Here is a 24,577-nt window from a genome sequence, read left to right on the forward strand (position 1 = left end):
CACAGAAATATCACGTGACACAGGAAAGCTAGAATTAGGTGAGGGGAAAAGGGAGAAGAAGGTGCTTGTATATATAGCATTCTTGTCCTGCTGCCATCAGGCCAGAGCCCAGCGTGTAGATTATTTGATGGGTAAGCATTTTTCCTGGACAGGTTTCTTTCATCAGCCACAACCCTCTTCAGACCTGCTCCCACTCGCATCCTCCAACACACACAGAGTTAAACGTCATCGTAAATAGTTTTGGGCACATAAGTAAAGGTAGTAAACCTCAAATTTATTATTGATTTTTTTAAAATTAATTAATTAATTAATTGTTTTACTTTTGGCTGTGTTGGGTCTTCGTTGCTGCACGTGGGCTTCTCCCTAGTTGTGGCGAGCGGGGGCCACTCTTCATTGCGGTGCGCCGGCTTCTCTTGTTGCGGAGCACGGGCTCTAGACGTGCAGATTTCAGTAGTTGTGGCACACGGGCTCAGTAGTTGTGGCTCGTGGGCTCTAGAGCTCAGGCTCAGTAGTTGTGGCACACGGGCTTAGTTGCTCCGCGGCATGTGGGATCTTCCCGGACCAGGGCTCGAACCCGTGTCTCCTGCATTGGCAGGCGGATTCTTAACCACTGCACCACCAGGGAAGCCCCTATTATTGATTTCTTTTCCTTCTGAGGGGGAAGTAAGTTTCTGTTAAGACCGTGGCATAAATATAGCTCAGTCAATAAGGATTTTTGATGTTGGGAGGGGAGAATTATAGAGAAGGAGGATAGATCTATTAAGGTGTGGAGTTTTTATTAGCGCATGTGTGTTTGTACATGCATTTATATTTACACGCACACACTCTCAGTGAAGGAGGACAGTAACTCCTTTTCTCAGGGAGTGTTTTCCTAGGGACTTTGGAAATGGTAAAGGTCCTTAAAGGATGCTTAGGACCTTGGGTCCTCTATTGCCCTAACTTCTACACAGTTGGATAGAACTCTAAAGAGAAAGTAGGAAGCATTAAGTCTTGTTCTCTGTGCTTTGAAGTAAGCATAAAGGTGATTAAACCTTTTGGAGAGAAAACTCTGAAGTGTTACTATTCAATACCCTTCATCATTTCCAGTGTCTTGTTTTTAGAAAGTAATGTGATTCCCAGCCTGAACTGGAATATGTCCATAAAGAAAAGTTTTCTGTTTTTACCCATTTCCGATACCATTGTAACTCTAGCTTGTGAGAATTGTGGAAAATTTTATGGAAAGCAAAAACAGAGTTGTACAAAGAGACTAACTTATAACTTAGGTCCTTGTAAAAAAAATCTTTCAAATTCGTCAGTTTCTATCCCAGTGCTCCAGCACCCTCTTTCTGCAAAGTATCATTCAGTATGGATTTCTATACCTGATTCAGATAAAAAACTGGTCTGATTAGCACTTGAGTACATTCAGTTGTAAATGAATCTCAGCTGGATGAGCTGAAAGTTTATTTCTTAAATCCAGTCTCATTGGGGGAATGTAGGTAGCCTGGAGACTTGGAAACAATACTGTTTTCTACTATTTCTTATTTCTCATGAGTAGGGTTGCAGGTATGATTATGTGATGACTCATTGATTTACTGAAGTGTATTGCCCATTTTTAATATTTCTCTGAAAAATATTTGTTTCACATGATTCACGTGATAAAACTTTTAGAACATGGCTTGTCACTTAGTCTCATATTATGACCATATATAGTGGATAGGGTTCATTTTTTTGTACCTTGTTTAAAATTGTGTGTCAGTAACTTGTCTTTTGATGTAAAAGCTAGCACTTGATAAATTGTGAACAACTCCAGGACGACCTTGTGTTTACATTTCTAGCACCTAGCTATTATCTGGCACATCCTTGGTGTTTAATAAATAACAGTTAATTAAGGTAATGAATGCTTTCTTTAAATTAGCCAATGTGGGAAATCAGAAAGAAAAATACAACTGTTGTCCTATTACAGCTCTTCATTTTAATTTTTTTTTTTTTTTTACCAATTTTAGGGTTTATAAGTCAATGTTTAATGTAATTGAAATTATTGCATAGCTACTATCTTTTATTTTTTAAGCATTTTATGTAAATATTTTTCTGTTATGTTAATGGTTGAGTGAAATTCCATGGAATCAATATACTATAATATAGTGGCCATTCCTCTCTAGTGAACAATTAGATTCTTTTCAAGAGTGTTTGTGTTTTCCAGTGTTAATGTTGTAAAGGACATCTTTGTGCATATGTCTTCTATCTTTTTAAAAATTATGTCCTGGGCTTCCCTGGTGGCACAGTGGTTGGGAGTCTGCCTGCCAGTGCAGCGGACACGGGTTCGAGCCCTGGTCCAGGAAGATCCCACATGCCATGGAGCAACTAAGCCTGTGCGCCACAACTACTGAGCCTGCGCTCTAGAGCCCACGAGCCACAACTACTGAGCCCGAGTGCCACAACAACTGAAGCCTGCGCACCTAGAGCCCGTGCTCTGCAACAAGAGAAGCCATCCAATGAGAAGCCCGCGCACCGCAACAAAGAGTAGCCCTGCTCGCCGCAACTAGAGAAAAGCCCACGCACAGCAACAAAGACCCAATGCAGCCAAAAATAAATAAATAAATAAATAAATTTTAAAAAAAAGAAAAAAAAAATGATGTCCTATGATAAAATCTCTTGGACTGGTGTTTCAAAAAGAGTATGAAATTTTATATTCTTGCCATCATATTGACAGTGTTTTTTTGGCCTTCTACTGTGCTTTTAATGTTTATTTCTTGAATTAGCTTGAAATGATATAAAAATTCATTAATATGTATTTAATCATTGCCGATTATTAAATTGACCATAAGACCATATATGATTGCATAGTTTAAGGGATCTTTTTGCCTAAATAATGAGCAATATGGTTTTGAAAGTCTTTTTCTTTCAGAAAAGCAGTATATGTAGTGAGACCACCATGACTGCATGGACAGAACATTGGTATCCTGGATTTAAGTCCTGCCTTGACCTCACTAATCATGTGATCTTGGGCAAGGCACTGAGCTTCTCTGAGCCTCTGTGTGTACTAACACAAAATTGAAAATTAACACCCAACTAAGGTTATGTATATGTTAACATGGAGATAGTGAGTTTGTAAATCAGGTCATGTCAATCATTTGATCAAAACTCTGTAAGACCTCCCAGTCCACTCAGTAAAATCCAAGGTCCTTTAGTGGACTCTGGCTTTATTTCTTCCTGTTTTCTCTCTTATTCACTGTGGTTTCAACCATGTTAGCCTCCTAGCTATTTCTGTAACATGCCAGGTCTGATTCTCTCTTAGGAACTTGGCACTGGCTTATCCCTCTGCCTAAAACACTCCTCTATGAGATACCTGCATGTCTGACTCTCTTAGCTCTCCTTTAATTCTTTGCTCAGTGTCACCTTAATGAGGCTTATGTGACCACCGTATTGAAAACTGTAGCCCTTACTAAACATTCTAAACATCCTTTCCTTACATTTTTTTTCCCTAAACATCCTTTCCTTACTTTTTTTTGTTTTTTTGCAGAGCATTTGTACCTTTTGTATAAGTAACTTATTTATTATCCGGCTCCCCTCACTGGGATATAGGCTTCAGAAAGGCAAGCATCTTTGTTTTACGTACATTCATATATCCCAAGTACCAGGAAGCAAAGTCTTATGTAGAATGGGTATTCTATCAGTATTTGTTGAATATTGGAGGCAATTAGTGATAACAGACTTTGTACGTGCTTTCAGAGAAGTTTCTCGACATTTATAAGCAACTACAGTAATGTGTATATTATTTTTGTACACAAAAGTATTGTACTATATAAATGATTTTCACTTAATATATTTTGGAGATTATACTTTATTTCTAAATCTTTACATTGCTTTTTGAATTTCATTGTTTTAGATATACAATAATTTGTTTCATTGATCTCAAGAATTATAAACTGTCTGAGATTTTAGCCTGCTTGTAAGCTAACTGATTAGCTTGTCACAGTTTTGTGGATGCTCCCAGAAGACACAGGACTGCTGGGTCAGAGACAGAAACTTGATTATTCGCAGCAATAGTAGTAGCCAGGGTATTAGCATTTTCTCACGGCAGTTTCCTGAGCCTCAGGTCCTGCAGGGCAACTCAGAGGGGGCCAAGCGATGCCTCTGCTCGCAGTCTGGAACCCTGAGTTCAGGGGAACCCAGTATTTTCTAATGGCCAATAAGCGTGCCTACATCTCTGCTCTGGAGAGAGATACTATTTCTCTCCCCCAGAGCCATCTACTATATAAACATCCTTGAAAAGATAATAAAGGAAAAAGGTAGCCAATGCCTCTACCTGGGAGACATGTAGAAACATGAAAGACTCACAGAGAATTATCTCCTGACAGTTGCCCACTATTGATGGGCATTTAGATTGTGTCTAATTTTTTGCCCTTATTAACATTGCTGCAGTGAATTATCTGTAATACATAATTTCTTATATTTCATGAGCTGGAATTACTGTGTCAAAGGATGCGTACGTTTTAATTTTTGATGAATATTGCCAAATTGCCAACCATAGAGTTTGTACCAATTTAGAGTTCACCACTGATGATGAAAAATCCTCTTTCCATTTGACAGTGATGCAGCAGTGTCACATCCATCTTTTGTGATGTCATTTTCATTAATTCGATGTTATTCAATTTTTATCTTTTTTGTGTTTACTTTTAAAGTTACTCTTTTCAGGGGTGTCCATGAAAAATTAATACTTGCTAATGTTTTTTGAGTACTTATTATGTATCGGATACTGTACTCATTATCTCATTTTGCCTATACAATACATTGAGGACATTAGATTTTATTTAAATTTTTATCTTTACACTTAAGATAATAAAGTTGTAATTATCAGCAGTTTAGTGAGCTATTCTAATAGTTTATGTTTTACAGATTCAAGAGGAAGAGTGTCCAACAAGAGATGACTTCAGTGATGCAGACCAGCTCAGAGTGGGTAATGATGGGATTTTCATGCTGGCGTTTTTCAGTAAGTGAAAACTGAAACTATTTCCAAACTATTTTTTTGCATATATTAGTTGTGTATGTATTTAAAGTAACATAGACAGTGAGGGAAGGCACATACTGTCAGTGTGTGTCTTACCTTGTTTAAAATGTAAATTGCTCCTGACATTTAACTAACTGTGATCACATGATACAAATCCTAGAATTTGTTAAACACTTATCAGGTAACTTTGTGTTGCAGTTATTATGCTAGATGCTGACTGTATAGAGATATATATATATAAGCATATTTAAAGCCTAATATGTTTTTATATGTGAAATGCTGCATGTCCATTTGGGGCTATAGGAGCATGTATAATGAAATGATAAATTCTGCTTTTGGAGCGGAGGACTTCCACTTGAGTGTCTTTAAACAGGAGGAAGGGTTGGAAAAGGAGATATTCTGGGGAACTGGAACAATGTGATTTGAGACACAGGAGTATGAAGGTTTGTCTTATTTGTGCGGAATGGCGAGTAATTAGAAGACCAGAAACCGTAAATTTTTAACCTTTTGCAACATTCTTAATTTAACATTTGACTTTATAAAGTAGACTTAAGCTACTTGTGGAAAGAATTCATTATAGCCTTCATTATTTCAGTTCCTATCTCAGGAATGGCACATAGTACATTCAGTAAATAATATTATGACACTCAAACTGTTTAAATTGATAAAATAATTTTTGGAAACCCAGTATTCAACTAAGTACATTTATTAGATTATGATAGGGTTAATTTCTGCCCTCAACCTGGTTCAATGACCAAGCTTTCATACCTTCTTTGATAGAACGCTGACTTAATTTATTTCAGCTGTGGAGTTAATATTGATGATAGAACTGAGGAATGTTTTACCTATGTAAAGTACCACATTCAACTTTAATAATAGACAAAATAGAAAATACATACTTCCTAAGTTGAGTTACTTTTGAGTCTGAAAATTCCCTTACCTTTTCGTGCATTTTGAAATGGTTCTTGCTTCCTTTCTTTATTTCATTTCATCTACTGAAGAATAGAAGTAGTTAAACCGCTCAGAAATGCGTGGGTGGATGGGCAGGCAGTTACATTTTTCTCTTCAGATTTACTAAATTATATTCAGGTTGGCAATCAGCTAATGTATATGCAATATTTATGTCTTGTGGTTTTAGTTATAATTTGTAGTTAGATATGATGTTAAGTATGATGAAAAGGAAATGAACACTTTGGCTACAGATAACTCTGTTTTGTACTGTTAGTCTAGTGAACTTTAATTTTTTTCTTAGTTTAAGTTCAATCTGGTAACCCTTTATATTAATAACAGGCTTCCCACATATTTTCTTTACAAAAAGAGTAGCGTAAACATTAATTCCTTTCATGGTTATGTCTTTTAAGAAATCTTCATTGGAAAAAGAAAGAATTTAAATTTATTGTAGTTATTTGTAGTTAGTATAAATACCTGTTTCTTAGGAATAAAAACATGTTATTTGACACCATCTAATTACTTGACTCAGAGCTTAGTTATTATCTCTCCATTTCTGTATTTCACTTAACCATGCTATCTTCTTATCAATCTTTATTTTTTAGATCTGACATTTCACTGATTCACCAGTGTTGTAAGTGCACAGTAACCTAGGCACTTGGTTGACCTTATTTTTGGCCACTGGTGGTACATTAATTAATATGAATATAAATATTTACATTTAATATATTAATGTAAATTACCTGCCTTTTATTACATTTTTACTAAATTATGTTTCTACAGTTTATATCTTTATGCTTCCTATTCTACAAATACTGCACCAGTATTATAAGAGTAAGATTATAAATTATTTTTCACCTTCATTTCCTGATAACATTTCTTTGGGTAGGCTGTAGGCCAGTACGTCAGTTTATTTGCTTTAATGAGCATAGATTTATTTGTAGTCACTACCATCTAGTGGCTGTTCTACAAATTGCAACTTGCTATATTTTCCAAACTCTCAACTATCCAGTAGCTATTGTCTAGGTTCTGTTTTATTGTCTATTTCTAAGGTCTGGAAATAGATTTTCTTTAACGTGGTTTATAATTTAAGCATTTCAGGTTATACAAGTTGTGCAACTAAAACTGCAGCGATTATCAATAAGAATATTTCAATTAAAACCTTTTGTTGGTTTAATTCTTTCCTTCTCTGTTTTCAATGTCTACAATTCAGTCTCTTACCACATGTAACCCTAAAAAAAGTTTACGCGTAAATTTGGTAAGATAATTGCTTGCCCATGTTCAGAAAATGTAAAGAACGAAATGTGTGTATCCCCTGATAATGTTTTGCTTCTCCTAATCCCTTGAAGTGTCACTGAAAAATGCCTTATATGTGCCTTATGTGCTTGTATCTGAGCATACTTTTAAGAGATTTTGTCTCTAAAAGAATGAAATAGAAGTCAGTTATATATGTTAGTTAAAAGCTAGAAATTAAGGTTTGGTTCGTTGGATAATTGACATTCTGTGGAAATGACCTTGAACTCTAATGCTTAAAAATGTAATGGATTCTGTTTAGAAAACTTTTCTAAGGTTTAGCCTTTCGTACTGTGTGTGACTCTTCACGTCAGCATGCTATAGTAATAATTAATCACCAGCATTATTCCCATTTTAGACTTGAGGGAAACATAATTAAAAAGATATTAAGTTACTTGTACGTAACTTTAAAAAGAATTAGAAAGGTGTTTTGAAACGTGAATTCTGATTTGTAAGAAATTGCCAAACTGTCTTTCAGTTCCGTTCTGCTTTCCTACCAGCAGTGAATGCTCTGATCCTCATCAGCATTTAGTATTAACAGTTTTAAAAATTTTAGAAATCTAATAGTTGTGTGGTAGTATCTCTTTGTGGTTTAATTTGCATTTCCCCAACGATTAGTGATATTGAGCATCTTTATTCAGTAAATTCTTTCAAGTACCTACCATGGATGAGTCATAAAAGTGACAGTTCTTAAAGGGGTTATCTGGGCACTACACATTGAAAAACAATGCATTGATGACTTATTCTGTTCATGTAAAGCTCTGTTTTTATATAGCTTTTAGAAGAGGTCACATATTATAAGTGAATCCAGAAAGGGGGGACATCTAAGAATTATAACTACACATTAAGAAACTCATACTATTTGTGAACATTTTATTGAATTTGTTCTGTTTATAAGAAAAATAATTTTGTCATTTCATTGCTTGTAATTTAGTGGAAATGTCTTAAAATTAATAAATTGTTAGCTTCATGTTTTTCTCAATGGCTGATAGTTTAAACGAAGAGAATTGCATGAGGATAAGACAGGAATTTGCCTTTATGCAGTTCAGAATCAAGTATAGTGAAACTGATTATTCTTTGTCTGGGAACTTACTGTGTTTGAAACCTGGTGCATTTATATATAATGAGGATTTTTCTGTGATAAAAAAATTAATAAGTGCTTAATGTTAGTATATTGGTATTCATTCATTTATGATATTCATTTGTTTATTTTCAAAGCAAGTGTCAAAATTTTTTTAATTTAAAACTTTTAAACTTTTCATTTTGAAATAATTTTAAATTTAGGAAATCATTGCAAAAATAGTACAATTGCCATATAACTTTCATCCAGCTTTTCCAAGTGTTAACGTATGTAACTTCAGTCCAATCATCAACATTAGGAAATTAACATTACGAAATACTACGAACTAGTTTGTAGACCTTATTCAAATTTTGCCAGTTGTCCCACTGATGTCCTTTTCTTGATCTAGCATCTATTTCAGGATTACACATTATATTAGTTTCTGTGTTTCCTTAGTCTGCCTCAACCTGGAACAGTTTCTTAGTCTTCCTTTGTTTCATAACAACTTGGATTCTTCTGAAGAATACTGGTCAGTTATTTTGTAGAATGTCTTTCAGTTTGGATTTAGCTCATGTTTCCTCATGATTAGATTCAGGTTTTGCATTTCTTTCCTTTTTTTCTTTTCCCCCCTCAAGAATACCACAGAAATGATGTGTTCTTTCCAGTACATCAAATTAGAAGCAATGATCTAGATATGTCTTATTGCTAGTGACGTTAACTCTCATCAGGTTAAGGTAGTGTCCGCCAGCTTTCTTCACTATGAAGTTACTCTTTTCCCCTTTATTATTAATAAGTATCTTGTGGCTATTGAAAATTTTAAAGTGTAGCCTTACTAGTTAATGGATAAACTACAGTGTACAATATGGCTTTCTAGATTATTCTGCTAACCTCCTTGGGTAGTATATATAATAAAAAGATCACTGGATATAGGCATAAAAGACTTGGATACTCCAGTCCCAGCTATGCTTCTTACTTGCCTTGTGACTTTGTGTGGAGCCCAGCTGTTCTAAGTCTTAACTTGTCCTGTTCTTGTCTTCTTTCTTAGGCATGTATATGTTCACCTGCCTCTACTACACATTATTTCTTTTATGGATTTTACATACTTAAGGTTTAGTGTACAATTTATTAAATTCTCTTTTTTGACAACTGAGACAGACATGTCACAGAGGATCCAGAATTGAATGCTTTGCTCTTTCTGTACCTTAAAGACCTATTCAGCTTTACTTCTATTTTATAGGCCAAGGGCCATAAAAAGTGAATCTATTTATGCTTCAGTAGTCACAACTACTCTGTTTTCCTAGTGCTTAAACCAATTAAAGATGATTAAGTTATGCATTTGTCTGTTCAGGCTGCCATAACGAAAAACCACGGTCTGGGTGGCTTAAACAATGAGAATTTATTTTCTCACAGTTCTGGAGGGTAGAAATCCAAGATTTAAGGTTCCAGAAAATTTGGTTTCTGGTGAGGGTTCTCTTTGGACCTGCAGTTGGCTGTCTTCTTGTGGTGTCCTCACATGGCCTCTTCTCTACGTGTGTGCAGAGAGAGAGAGCTTTCTCGTGTCTATTCCTCTTCCTATAAGGACACCAATCCTATGTATTAGGGCTTCACCCTTATAACCTTATTTAATTTTAGCTACCTGCCTAAAGGCACTATCTCTAAACACAGTCACACTGGAGGTCAGGGCTTTAATCTATGAATTTTGAGGGGACAGAGTTCAGTCTATAACAAATTATATCACATGAGCACAATTTATAGGGATTCATACTGCTGGCGGAGAGCATAAAGAAAACATGGTGGCTCATTAACTACTTTTTTGTTCTTCTGAATCTTATTTCTCGTTTGGGTGCAATGATACATATAATAGATATCGGTAAATCTGATTTTGAAGAAATTGGACAGTGTTTAAATTATTTTTTCCCCAAAGCTAAACCTACACATACTCAAAGGTGAAAATACACTTTTGGAATGTTTTGCTGTTTTGGATTTTCTCCATCAGTGCCTCCTATGTTTCAACAACATGACATGCTGGCAAAACGATAGAATGTTTATAGCACACTGAGATAAAGGAGTGAGGTGCTCAGGACTGGTGGCGGTCTGTCCTCTGCCCCAGACCTCACCTGCCCGCCCTAAGGGCTGAGGAGAGAAATATCTCAGCCTGTCATTAACACATAGGTAGCAACCAGTTGGGAATCTCTACTGCTGTTTGGTAATATAAATTCTTTACTTTAAATAGATATAAAATTATTTTTTGTTATGTGCTTTCCCTACAACTAACACAAATATTAGCCAGTTTGACACAGAGTGGCTATGTGCAATAGATTATTCTACAGTGATGGAAATATCCTATCTCTGTTGTGCAGTACGGTAGAGAGTAAACAAGCTTTATTTATAGTAGTGTCTCTTGAACTTTTTTTCCAGGAAAGATGGGACCTAGTCTGTAATGTGAAGAGATCATTTTGCATGGGTAGTGATGACGGCTAGCGTTTTTTTAGCAGTCACCACGTGCCAGGTTCTGTCCTATGCTTAAGCTCTTTACATTCTCACTTAATCCTCTTATCAATCTTGTGAAGTAGGTACTTAAAGATCAGAGGACTGTGGCTGAACAGAAGTCAGCAGTGAGCCCAAGGTCATATATCTAGTGAGTGAGTACGGTGTGACTCAAACACGAGTCTCTTATTTCAAATTGATTTTTCTGACTGTCACACCATATAGTACAGTTTCCCATAAATGATCAAAAAAGCTGCGACTAGAAAGTGTTAGGAAGGAAGAAATTACAGAAGTAGGGGCATTACTTCGAAGAAATAGCCATTTCATTTAAACTTATCCTAAAATGTTTCCTCTTTGTCTTTAGAATTCTGAAAAACTAGAATTTCTCTAGGTAATTTGCCTTATTCTCCCTGAGGCTTGGTTGGAGATATTTAGGGTAAGAGGCTGGGCACTGCACAAGATTTAGGTTCAAATTGATCTTTAGTTTTATTATTATTACTATTATTATTTTGGTGATGTTGCTATCTTGGACGTAAATAAGGTACTCTGATTATATCTCAAGGACCTATGTCAGAATGGTTTCTGCTGTGAGAAATAGAAATCCCTTACTCAACTGTTTTAAATAGTTAGGAGATTATCTCACAAAACAAGAAGTCCCTGGATGAGCAGACCTCAGGCACAGACCGTATCAGTGCTGTGGCTCTGCTTTGCTTTGCTTCGGTTTTCTTCACTCCCCCACTATTTGGAGTGATGGTTGAATCCTCAGGCTGATAGCAGGCTCCCTGCAGCAGTTCCAGGTATTACAGTTAAACGTGATACCCAGTGGAAGAAGGGCCTTTTCTTCTTTTCTTTTTAAAAAACTTTCATTGTAGAAATTCTCAAACTAGACAAGAGTGTAATGAACATCTGTGTATCCATCACCCAGCTTCAACAGTGATCAATTTAAAACCACTGTTGTTTTACCTATATTCCATCTTCCCTCTCCTTGCTGTGTTTTTAAGAATGTTTTTCAGAAGTCCTATTTAAAAAAAAATTCACTGGCAAGGGATTTGGGCCTTCTGTGATTTTCCCAGACAGGACTCACCTTTGGGGGCTAAGTATGGGGTCCAGTCTTTCCTAAAAATACAGGCTCTAGAGGTTGGTGGGTTCCTGGGAAGGGGAACAACAGGTTTGTTAGGTAAGAAGAGAAGGCAATGAACAGTATCTGCTCTGGGAACAGTAATTTATAATTTATTCGGCTCATCTTTAATATTGCTTTTTAATTTGGCTGGCTGATGATGGCTTAGACTAGACTTTTTGGGTAGGATCACATGGGAGCTACATTGTGACCTAATTTTTAACCGGTTTAAAAATGCAGTTTCAATAACAAATGTATGTATAAAAGAAAAAAAAAATGCAGTTTCACCTTTTGGTGGTAAGCTGTAAGGTATTGATTCTTGTTGACCAAACTGACAAGAAACCAAGCTCACCCACTTGTTAATGTATAGTAAATAACTAATACATTTGCAAAAGGTAAACTATAGTCTCTAAAGAAGACTTAATTAGTACAGAATTAAGAGAAAGAACTGCTATTTCCATTGAGTCATGAAGTATTATTGATGTTTATATTATGTCTCTGTTAATTTGTTTCCTAAGTGTGGTCTTTTAAAGAATTATTTCTCTTGCTTTCAGTGGCATTTATCTTCAACTGGCTTGGATTTTGTTTATCCTTCTGTATCACCAATACCATAGCGGGAAGGTATGGCGCCATCTGTGGATTTGGCCTTTCCTTGATCAAATGGATCCTTATTGTCAGGGTGAGTGTCTTTTTTTTTTTTAAACATCTTTATTGGAGTATAATTTATTTATTTATTTATTTATTTATGGCTGTGTTGGGTCTTCGTTTCTGTGCGAGGGCTTTCTCTAGTTGCGGCGAGCGGGGGCCACTCTTCATCGCGGTGCGCGGGCCTCTCGCTATCGCGGCCTCTCCCGTTGCGGAGCACAGGCTCCAGACGCGCAGGCTCAGCAATTGTGGCTCACGGGCCCAGTTGCTCCGCGGCATGTGGGATCCTCCCAGACCAGGGCTCGAACCCGTGTCCCCTGCATTAGCAGGCAGATTCCCAACCACTGCGCCACCAGGGAAGCCCCTATTGGAGTATAATTGCTTTACAATGGTGTGTTAGTTTCTGCTTTATAACAAAGTGAATCAGTTATACATATACATATGTTCCCATATCTCTTCCCTCTTGCGTCTCCCTCCCTCCCACCCTCCCTATCCCACCCCTCCAGGTGGTCACAAAGCACCGAGCGGGTCTCCCTGTGCTATGCGGCTGCTTCCCACTAGCTATCTATTTTACATTTGGTAGTGTATATATGTCCATGCCACTCTCTCACCCTGTCACATCTTACCCCTCCCCAGGGTGAGTGTCTTGATAGCCTCTATCACTTTTGTCTCTAAAATTAAAATACATAAAATTTCCTATGTAGTTCACAAATGTTCATTTTGTGTATATGAGCTCAATTATTTTGAGACTTATTCTAACTTCTGTACTTAACTATCATAGTGATCTCTGTGGTGTGGACATTTTATGACTGTATTATATGAGCGCTTGTTAGTATGTGGAAAGAACTTTTTGTTTGTTTGTTTTTAATTAATTAATTAATTTATTTTTGGCTGTGTTGGGTCTTCGTTGCTGCCTGAGGGCTTTCTCTAGTTGTGGTGAGCGGGGGCTACTCTTCGTTGCGGTGCGTGGGCTTCTCCTTGCGGTGGCTTCTCTTGTGGCAGAACACGGGCTCTAGGCGCACCGGCTTCAGTAGTTGTGGCTCGCGGGCTCTAGAGCGCAGGCTCAGTAGTTGTGGCGCACGGGCTTAGTTGCTCCGCGGCATGTGGGATCTTCCCGGACCAGGGCTCGAACCCGCGTCCCCTGCATTGGCAGGCGGATTCTTAACCACTGCACCACCAGGGAAGTCTCAGTAAGTGGAAAGAACTTTGAAATCAGATAAATCTTAGTTTGAATCTCATCTTTTTGTACATCAGTGTTCTAACTTTAAGTTTTTAAATTGTTCTGAGCATTAGTTTCTTCATGGTAAGCTGATAATAGCTGCCATTCAGTATTTTTGTGAGGCATGAACATGACACATTTAGAGTACCTTGCTCAGTTGCTGCACAAGTATATGTGCTCAGTAAATCTTGGCTGCCACTATTGTGATATAGCGTAGGTCTGCCTAAAATCAGTTTTAAAACATAAAAATTTCCATTGGTTAGTGAAATTATCATGGACTTAAATATCTTCTCACTGTTTCTTTTTTCTTTTTCTTCTTCTTTTTTTCGTTTTTGGTAACATTAAGAGCTAAAAATTACAGTACAGGCCTTTGAGGTAGTTATGAGAACTCATCTTTTTTTCCTTTACATTCCTTCTAAGCCTTTCTTCTCATTTTCCTGTTGTTCCTGGAAATCACCCTCTGTCTATCTCGTATCATTTACAAGGTAGTATGTAGGGAGATAACAGGAAGTCCTTTTCTTTCTCCTATCTCAACAGCTTTTCTAGCCCCCGAATAATTTTTTGTACGCATTGTACAGGCAGTAGTATTGTTCACATAATCTTCCCCCAGCTCTTTTCCTTTGCCTCTTGAAGGCCCCTTTTGGCTCCTTTTTACAAAGCTCTTCTCCTGATTTCTTTAGGTAAGGCTAGGAAAGTGGCTTTGTTAATTAATAACTCTTCTTAAAAGTTCCCCACACATTTAAATGCTATATACAACTAATAAAATATATACTTTCTACAAATCATATATATTTAAACGTTGATTTCTAGTTGAATGAGTCAAGTCCTCCTGAGGAATTTGCAGTAGAATCATATACTAATATGTCGGCTTTTATTAAGTGCTTCAGACACTTCAATTATGCACCTACATTGTCAAATAGATTAAAAAATTACCCATTATAAAAAATATTAAAACTTTGAATTTTATGTGTTTCTTCATTATTTTAAAACTTATTTTATTACTTCCCAGGGTTTCAGTAATCTTCTCAGACCCTGTCTCTGTTCAGACTAGATTATAGGATTTGGTTATTAAACAGTTGATTCTTGGTGGGACCTATGGACGGGCTTCTTCTAAGGTGAAGAGCCATTGTAAGAACTGCCCCCCTGGCAATTACTTGTTTTAATTTCATTTAAAAAATGTAGAGTGGGTTCCCACCATTAGCATAAATCTGTTAGGTGTTATGGGGCATGCAGAGATAGACAGTCCCTGCCTTTGCAGAAGTTATTGCTAGAAAAATCTCAAAAGAGTTGGAACTAGGTAATGTCCAACATTGGTTATGTTAATAATAGAATTAATTACTATTATTCAAATGAGATTTCTTGTCTAAGTCACAGAACACAGAAAATGATTTGATTTTCTCAATTCTCCTAAAGTTATTGAATTGCTAGTATCATTCTACATTCATAAAAAAGAAATTAGTGCATTATATGCAACCTTTGCCTCTAGGATATTAGGGCCTAATTCTCTCTTAGAATCCCAGGTTGAGAAGCGGTTAGATTGTCTAGCAATCAACTCCAGTCAGTGTGATAAAGATGGGGACCTTAAATTCAAAGACTGGAGTTTCTCAAAGTTTTCTAAGGTATATAAGAGCATCAAGTTTAATCACCGGGACTGTTTAGTTTCCTTTTAAAATACCTTTACTGAGTTAAGGTTAATATTATACCTGTAGTGTATATTGAGAATTGATATAAGAGAAGGATTTTAAAAAATCTTTTGTTATAAAATAACAATAGCCACCATTCAGTGAGTACTTACTATGTTCCAGGCATAATTCATTACAGGCACTAAATTCTTTAACCCTGTCTGTATCAGTGATGCTGGAGACAAGCCAGCCATTTTATTGATGATGAAACTAAGAATAAAAAGTCTAATAACTTGCTCAGTGTCCCACAGTTTGCATGTGGATTTAAATCTAGCTTGATTTCAGTTCAGTGCCTGTTCTCCTAATTCTGTACTGCCTCTGTAACACTGTACTTTGACTTTTATTATAATGCTCAAGGCAATAAATTTCCCTTGTAGTTCAGTGCTGAGAGAAAGGTTTTCTCCTGAAAGCCTGGTGTTTCCTTTTATTAGATAATAAGCAATTTATAAATTAACTGCTGCTTTTCTGTTTGTTTCTGAGCTGCTGTGAACCTCATATTTAGTGTAAATATCTTTAGCCCAAGATTCTGATATTATTTCTAAGGCTTTTGATGTTTCTATTATTTGTTTTAGAAGGCATATATATTTTATTAAAAACTGACAAGTCTTTTAGAAAGTAGGCAGTATGTAAACAATAAAATACTGGTGTCATATTAATAAAATAAAATCAGATGAATTCTTTTTTTTCAAATTTAAATCAGGTAAATTCTTATTGTTGGTTAATTTATTTTCCAAAATTTGATTTCTGCAGCCTGCAGTTGACCAGTCAACATGAGTTATTTACTTATTTTAAAAAAACCAAAAACACACCTTGGCTCAGCCCTATGACTTTTAGTATTTTGAAACACTTGATAACTTAGTAATGAGCCCCAAAGCTTATTAGTTTATCCTTTTTACATGGTGAGTTTTTCTCTTTGACTTCAAAGTGAAGGTAATTCTATTCTTCACTTGGGAATAAATAAAGAATAGCTGCAGGTTAGTACTTTTGGTGAAGAATGACATTGTTCTTTTCTGGTTGCCTCTTGTCGGGTAATATTATGTATTAAATATATTTTAAATATTAGAAATATGTATTTTTAAATATATTTAAAAATTAGAAAGTTAAAAATGTATTGCTTTGGTTCTTTATTCCTTTTGTTCTTATAATCTCTAAAACCTGTATGAAAACCTTTTATTTCTAATTATTAATCATTTGATTAAAAAGTAGTGTAGTGCTTTCCTACTTTACAAGCTATATTTCCACAATTTTCTAGTTCTTCCTTTATTGTACATATTTTAAAGGTGTAGGAGTATGTGGGATTTGCATCTATGATGGTACTTTGAAATCTCTAATCTTTGTAATTTCTAAAACTCTAAGCTGAGAACTTAGATCATGGTTCATATATTGTAAATACTTCCTGTGAGAATAATTTAAAAGCTTTTAAAAACAGATTTAGATAACCTTTAGTGGATATGCTTCCTCACTAGTAACATTACAATTTGTAAGCATTTTTGTTATTACCAAACCTGTAAGATTTTTAAGCTTTTATGGAAATTACCAATGAATAGTTGGAAATAATTACCTATAAAGTTGGAGATAGATACATCTGAGGACAAATCTGCATTTAACAAACTCATTTTTAGTTAAATCAGATTCGGTTCAGAGACCAATGGAAACAGAGTAGATTAAATAAGCAGGAAAATTAGACTGATTTAAAAAGAAAACTTTTCGAAGATAATAAATCATCATGTCCCGAGTCTAATCAAGGAAAAGATACCTGTGTCCAGTATCATCAAACCCTGCCTTCCATCTGCCTGTTCATATCCTCACTTCACAGAGAATATAAACTGTCTACCACGGCCACTAATAGGAACTGTTGAAATGCCGCTTCAAGGTTCATTTAGCTGTTCTCAGCTCACTGTTGGGAAATGAATGCTGGAGCATCTAGTTTGAAAATAAAAAGACTCTAATGAGTTGGGGGTCTTTATGTGCCTAGTATTCTTGGCAGTGATTAACAGTAGGGGGTGTACAGAAGGTCAAAAGCTCTTCTTTTTAGAGGTCAGCAGAACATCCCCATCTGATAAGATTAAACTAATGTGGCTTTTGGTGTTAATATCTAAAGCAGCAGGTTGCTGTAGTGTGTTTGGGATGGTAGTTGTGGCTTTGAGAGATTATGAAAAAAGAACTGACATGTGAACTCCTTAATGAGAAAATGTTGGATTCAGATATATAGCACTTATCTTTCTTCTTTACAAGCAGTTTGAAACTATTTTTTGTTCCTAAAATATTTTGCATAAGTTTGTTTGCTGTTATTTTTTCTCAAATAATTATATGTGTATGTCATTAAGTATTTTTTTTCTTTTCTGTTTCTCTTTTTGTGCTGTTTTAAGTGCTAAAGATTATTTGAGGTAGATCATTCTGAAACTAAGACTTATGATTTTCAAATTTAGGTACACAAATACGGTTAATATATTTATGTTCACTCCACAGTTTTCTGATTATTTTACTGGATATTTCAATGGACAGTATTGGCTTTGGTGGATATTTCTTGTACTTGGTAAGTTTATTCTTAATGCATTTCAGTATGACTAATTTGCATTTAGTTTAACTTTGATGTTTCCTACAAATGTGAGATGTAAATATACTGTTTTGTAATTTATGTGGAAAAAATTTTTCCTGTTGTAAAATTCTCATATCCAAACACTTATATCATCTTGGCTATTCAGATAATTCTATGTAGCACTCTGGATTTCTGATTTAAAATTCAGAGCCTGTCAATTTACAGAATCAGTGGTTGAATGATAAGTCAATCCTACAACACTTGAAAATCCTAAAATGATTAAAAAATAGTTGCCTTCAGCATTTATTTTGGAAAATATACATGCATAATTTTCTTTTAATGATCGTAGGAGGTGTTGAGAGGAGGATAGTTGGATATTCTGTCCATTCTTTTATTTTTGGATCATTGAAACATTCTTTACACTTTTGAAGTGTACCCTGCATTAATCATTAATCAGTCAGGCATAAGGAAGGGCTTCATGCCTAATGATCACAGTACTTCTGTTGAGTTTTCTTCTTACAAGGCATGTCTTTTATTAATATTGATGAATTTTATGGATTTCCGATTTTTGATCCCTTGTGTTTTCCTCTTTAGATATATGATAATTAAGTTAATCTTAAAATCACATTATACCTTTAATCCACATTTCAAGTTTATTTACTGACATGAAGAATACATTTTGTTTCTATTTAGGTTTAAGAGCCCACATTTCTCTAGTAACATAAATTTATACCAGAAAATAGCATTTCAGTAGGTGGCAGTGTTCTCCTTGAGTTTTTATTTAGTCCTGCTGTTGCATCTTTTGGATCTTTGGGGAAACAAAATCTTAGTGGTCGGTTAAGGTCACTAAAAATCCTAGATTGTTTCTCTAATAATTACAATGAAATTATTCTAAAGTTGTGATTTTGTTGGGGAGTCAGACTTGTACAAAAGTTTAGCCAGTTTTTTGTATTGTTAATTGTTTTCTGACTGATTCTGTGCTCATTATTGAGTTTCTTCCTTAAAACTGAAAAAATTGATGAAGTCTTTTAGGTATTTAAGCACACTGAATGAGATACTTGCTTATAAATACTATTAGCGGATTGAGGAGTCTTCGGAAGGCAACTGTGAGACAGAGTAGAATGCAGAGGACAGCCCCAGTTCCATATCAGAGCCATAATCTAGCATTTAGGGGAATGTGAAAACTTAATTCATGATCAAAATGTTGCTCTCACATAATACTCAGAAGAGTGTTGAGCACATCATAGAATGCTGAGAAACAATAGCTGCTGAGTGATCGGTTTCTAGATGTGAATTGGCTTATTTTGGAAAATGCCTGAGCAGAACAAAATATGTCTTAGAATCAGCAGCTTCATAGACAAAAGAAGGGATTTCACAAATAATTTTGGTTTACATTTTTCAGTAATACTTTTACGTTTGGATCACAATATCATTATCTTTGAACAGCATCTGGAAGGGCATGAGGGTAGAATTCAGTGTGGGAGTCACAAGTAGAAAGAGGATATGGGAAGCAGATGGGATCAGATTTAGGTGAAACTTATACCACTTGTTTAAGTCATTATTTGTATATCTCTTCTATCTTTCCTTTCTAATTTATTATAACCATGCTTCTTATTTTAGTGCTTCGATTATTGTCTTAGAATTGGGTTACAAATTTCAGTTGAGACTTTACATTTTAAATTGACAGACTCTTCCTCCTGGTGAGGAAAGTTGCATGCGTACATATCTTTTGGTCCCTGCCCTCCCGCCCACCATTACCTAGTTAAAAATTTACTGGAGTTAATAAATGTTGCCCTTAGAATTGTATGCTTAAGTATATCAAAGACTTAACTCTACTAATAATGGTGATGCTTTTTATACTTAGCTAATATTTTTCATCTGAAACTTTGAAGCATTTCACAGGCTTTGTTTTATTGATTACTAAAGATACCTGTGATTATTATAAATGATTATTAATGTAAATGTTTATTATTTAAAAATACTATTTTACAGAGGAGAACCCTGAGATAGATAGAAGATAGATCTCAAATCATTTAAGAAATCACTAGAGTGGCTGCTTCCAAAGTCTTCTTTCTTGATTTTTCTCAACTTAATTTTTATTATAAATTAGTCTTTTATTATTACTTGAAAATAATAGTTAATAAGTAAATTATTTGCATAATGCTCATATCGCTAAATACAGATCTTGCAGATGACAGGCACCTGATCTTGCTAGACAGGCTTATTGTTGGTTTTATCCCACAATTGTTAACAATTACGTGCATATGTTCTCTCTTGAATACTTTATATCAGTAAATATGTCTTAGTTTGCTTAGTAGTTATAGTAATTAAAAAGTTTGGTATAAAATGGGATTTCTATGAGTTGAATCAGTTTAAATGCATTAGGTAGCTTTGCTTTTTAAGAAATAATTTAGTAAGTGTGTATTTTTGTGTAATTTTGGATTTTCATGGCTGGATTTACTTTACTTTAGGTACATCTAGGTGTAACAAATTGAAAGAATTTGGGGGTGGCAGTAAAATTTTATTATATTTCCTTACAATAGAGTTGTCATTATAATGTAAAATATATTATGGAATGACTGTAATCCTACATGTTAAATTCCTTAGACCAAGAGGATCTTGTTTATAATTGTCTATCTAAAATTTATTGTGTCCCCTTTCTGTGTAAGAACATAACATATCTGTATTATTTCAACCTTCTCAGGCCTGCTGCTTTTCTTCAGAGGATTTGTTAATTATCTAAAAGTCAGAAACATGTCTGAAAGCATGGCAGCTGCTCATAGAACAAGATATTTCTTCTTATTATAGAGGTAAGAAATATTAATATATTAACTGTTTATTCCTTTTGTATTCAAATTCACCAGATGCATATTAAATGCTTCATGTGTACTCATGTTGTTTACTCAAATTTAGCATAATTAATAGATTTTTATACTGTTAACAGTCACTTACTGAAATTTAAGAAGTTGTGAACTTTTAAGATAACTTCCATTTTTAAAATTGAATTTCATACATTTTAATTTTTAAAAATGTATTATGAGTAAACTGAAACTTTAAATCAGACTTTTAAATTTCTTGTTAAAGCTTGACCACAGGATATATATGAAGTAACCACCAGCACAGCATTTGAAAGCTTGGAAAACAAAGTATGACAAAGCACTTACACAGAGAGAATGGGCATTTTGCATAAAACAGTGTGAAATTCACATAGATATCTGGTGGATAAAACAAACAAACAAAAAAACAAATCTGTGATTGAAAAGCAATTTGCCATGCACTGATCTTAACAAACTGAATCAATGAATAAAAGTTGTGTGAAGAAAATAGGAGCTTTGTTACTATTTTCTTAATGTGTGCCAGTTTGTATCAACAACGAAGGCTGCAACTTGAATAAATGGGAATATAAAGAAATGAGCAGAGGTTGTCTTACTGGTTATCCAGTGAGTTTCTGGAGGCTGTGTCTATAGTAAAGGCATTTATTTATTGTGCCGCTAGTAGATCTTCACATGAAGAGACCTCATATCTCTACTCCTATACTATTGATACTTTTAAAGCAAGTATCATACACTTCATTGATTTGAACTTTTAAAGTAGTTGAACTGCATAAGCAAAATGTCTACTAAAACACTTAACTTCTGGATGTATCTTTAAGTAGAAAATGTTTCAAGTTGCTATGACTTAAGTATAAATAAATTGTATGGTTTGTGATTTGGTTGCTTAAATTTTATGCTTATATGAGTTTTATGTAAGCTAACATGATTTACTTATTTCTGCTAAAGAGAACAATGATTACAATTGCATTTCTGGATTATATTTAAATATCACTTTAAATGTTCCACTAAGGTTTCTTCTTCCCCCTAGAAGATGTCACATTTTCTCTTTAACTGGTAAAATGTCTTTACAAGCAGTGACCTTAAGAGTTTGTCGGTATTACCTGTAAGATAAAAGGCAAAGTAATTTTACTGATTTAAATGATATTCTGTGAATATTCAGTGTGATTACCTTGTTTGCATTTTCAAGAGTTTAAACTATAATGTAAATATTTTCTAGATGGTTAGAAACCTAAACTTTAGAATATATTTTGATATATGCTACCTTATGTCATTCTTACCAAAAGGATATTATATACTTGATGTAATACTACTATAAGATGGGTTTTCATTATGCTGTCGTTTAGATAATTGCAACTTAATACATTTTAAGGCTAATTCTTTTTGTCCCTAGACTGCATCGACCAGACACTCCTTTCTTATATCAATGTGAAATTTCCAGATCGTCTGTAAACCTGCAACTTTAATAAGATAGAAGACTACTAAAAACAGAAGACAAATTAGTGAAGAAAAGGTAGAGCTTCAAAACTGAATGGCAGAGTGGTTTATGCTTAAAAGCCGTTTCTGTTCATTCTCTTAAATATTTATATTTCATTTGTTTTGCACAGTTGCATATGTGCCCATTTGAAAGATTTGGGTATACTTGAAAGAAACCGTAAAGTTGTAGCAGTAAAGTGCAGGCACATTTGATTAATCAGTGTTTGATATAATTGAAAGAGTTGAGTGATAAACAGTCTTCCAGCATGTAAATGCCATTGACTTCTGACCTGACATTTAATGTAATAAAAATGAAATTATTAACCATGTCAAATACTTTAGTTTCTGGCTCTTAGATTTATCTAGTAACTCTACACATGAAACATCCTTTGTTATATATAAAGTTTTTTGAAACCTGCAGTGCTGATTATTAGGCTTTGTCAGATTGTTGAACCAATATTTACATCATTATTTAGCAAAACTTTCTGTAAATAACCATGCATAAATTACTTTCTGCATTGTTTTATTAGAAATTGTGTCTAGATATCTCTTCATTAATTTTAAATTAAGTGAACTTAATATATATAGAAAATTTGGGTGTTTAAGATAGTTTTAGGACAAATTTTAAGAAAATGTGGGTATGCCACATGTCCTTTATAAGAAAATCTTTTTTTTTTTTAAAGGGACATGACAGTTTTAGGGTTTCTCAAATGAGAAGCTTGGTTTTTAGCATTGTTCATCTTAGAGATTCTTGCAGGAAGAGATTGTATTAGATATTATATTTATTTCATTTAAGACATTTTTGAAAATTAATTTTCTGAATAAGATACTCTCATTTGCATTTTGTCTTTTAAAAAGCCAATAAAAAGAGTCTTTCAATATCATTGTAATATTTTTTCCTTTAGATGTTTAGTTTAATTTAGCGAATAAAAACTTGTGCTTTTAATAGCTTCTTGCTTTCCGGTTGTAGGATTAACTTGTAAAAATCATTTCCTGAATTGAGATATGTGAAATATCTGTTTTCAAGTTATGGAAATGTGTCTGTGGAATATGGGGTGTGAGTGTGTTGCGAGAGTGTGTGTGAATATTATCACAACTGGAATCTATTTTACATTCATAAGCTACTACATTTTACAAATCATTTTATGTCTCATCTGTTTTCTCTTCAGTTATATCTTTGCTTTCGAAATGCAACATTAAAAATGATGGGAATTATCTTTTAAACTTAAAAATCAGTTGATACAGCTATATAGAACATATAAAACTGATTGCTTGTTTATTATTAGACACTGACTACTAAAAGATACATCTAAAACTATTCAGGGTCATTTTTCCATTTCTGAAAAAATAAAATTTATTATGCTTTATAACTTTTTTTGTATTTCTCTGTATTTTCTGATTTATTTCATTGTCTTTGATAAATAAAACATGTTTTGTTTTGCTAATTGAGCCTCCTATTTTCTTGTTTTCCCTCATTTATTCTCCTCCCCTGCTAGAATTTTTATTGTTGGTTAAAGTACCTGTTACGCCCATTGAAGTAAAACAATAGCCTGGGGTAAAGAAACAAAATATTTGATTTAGTTGCCTGATTTGGAAATTAATTAAAGTTAAAATTTACTTAGAAGAAATGTGAACTCGTGCTAGATCTCTTTATTGCACATTAATTTTCCTGTAGACCTGTACTTTGTTCTTTGTAATAGTTTTTAATGAAATTAAGCTATGATACATCGTAAGTTAAAATATCTAGATCATCTATCGTACGTCAATTTATTAAAATTTTATTTTTGTTTCTGTGGCGTTAATACTTAGTTTCTGCATGTGGATGTTGACCCAATGTCAAAACTTCACTTTTTGTTTTGATTTTTTTCCCCCCAAATCTGTAAGATTCAAGTGTGATGTTACCTGATCCTCTTTAATTGGTACAATTCATTGGTAGTCTTAAATCTCAGCATCCAATCGGGAGAATCAGAATATTATTTTAAAAAACAACATTCTCTTCTGGATTTATCAAATCCTACATACTTCCCTTCATTTCCTGTGAGCTTGGACAGAATAGCTGCTGTTGTGTTTTGGAGATACTTAATTGCCTTGGCACTCTGCCTTAAAGATTGAAAATCAAAATCCTTGTTAGGGTATCTATAAACAATTTTTGAATGAGTGTGAACTGGAGCTCGGAAGTTAAATACAAAAAATATATTATTTCTATTATGTTTGAATAAGCTAGTTATGGCCAGAAAAATCCATTTTTATGTTTTTATGAAATAAACTGAATTTAAGGTAAAAATGCATTTTC

At 34.3% G+C, this 24,577-nt stretch overlaps 1 protein-coding gene across 1 annotated transcript in view; it reads left to right on the forward strand.

Moving 5' to 3' along the window:
- NDFIP2 (Nedd4 family interacting protein 2) overlaps positions 1–23,163 on the forward strand; it is a 59,513-nt gene extending 36,350 nt beyond the window's left edge. Inside the window, exons 4-8 of the mRNA XM_059903095.1 lie at positions 4,876–4,969; positions 12,447–12,571; positions 17,908–17,974; positions 20,682–20,787; positions 22,202–23,163. Coding sequence (XP_059759078.1) covers positions 4,876–4,969; positions 12,447–12,571; positions 17,908–17,974; positions 20,682–20,785 — 390 coding nt within the window. The 3' untranslated portion in view covers positions 20,786–20,787; positions 22,202–23,163. The remainder of the gene's footprint in view (positions 1–4,875; positions 4,970–12,446; positions 12,572–17,907; positions 17,975–20,681; positions 20,788–22,201) is intronic.
- Positions 23,164–24,577: the final 1,414 nt, after the last annotated feature.

This window comes from Balaenoptera ricei, chromosome 18 (assembly GCF_028023285.1).
Source record: "Balaenoptera ricei isolate mBalRic1 chromosome 18, mBalRic1.hap2, whole genome shotgun sequence".
Lineage (NCBI taxonomy): Eukaryota > Metazoa > Chordata > Mammalia > Artiodactyla > Balaenopteridae > Balaenoptera > Balaenoptera ricei.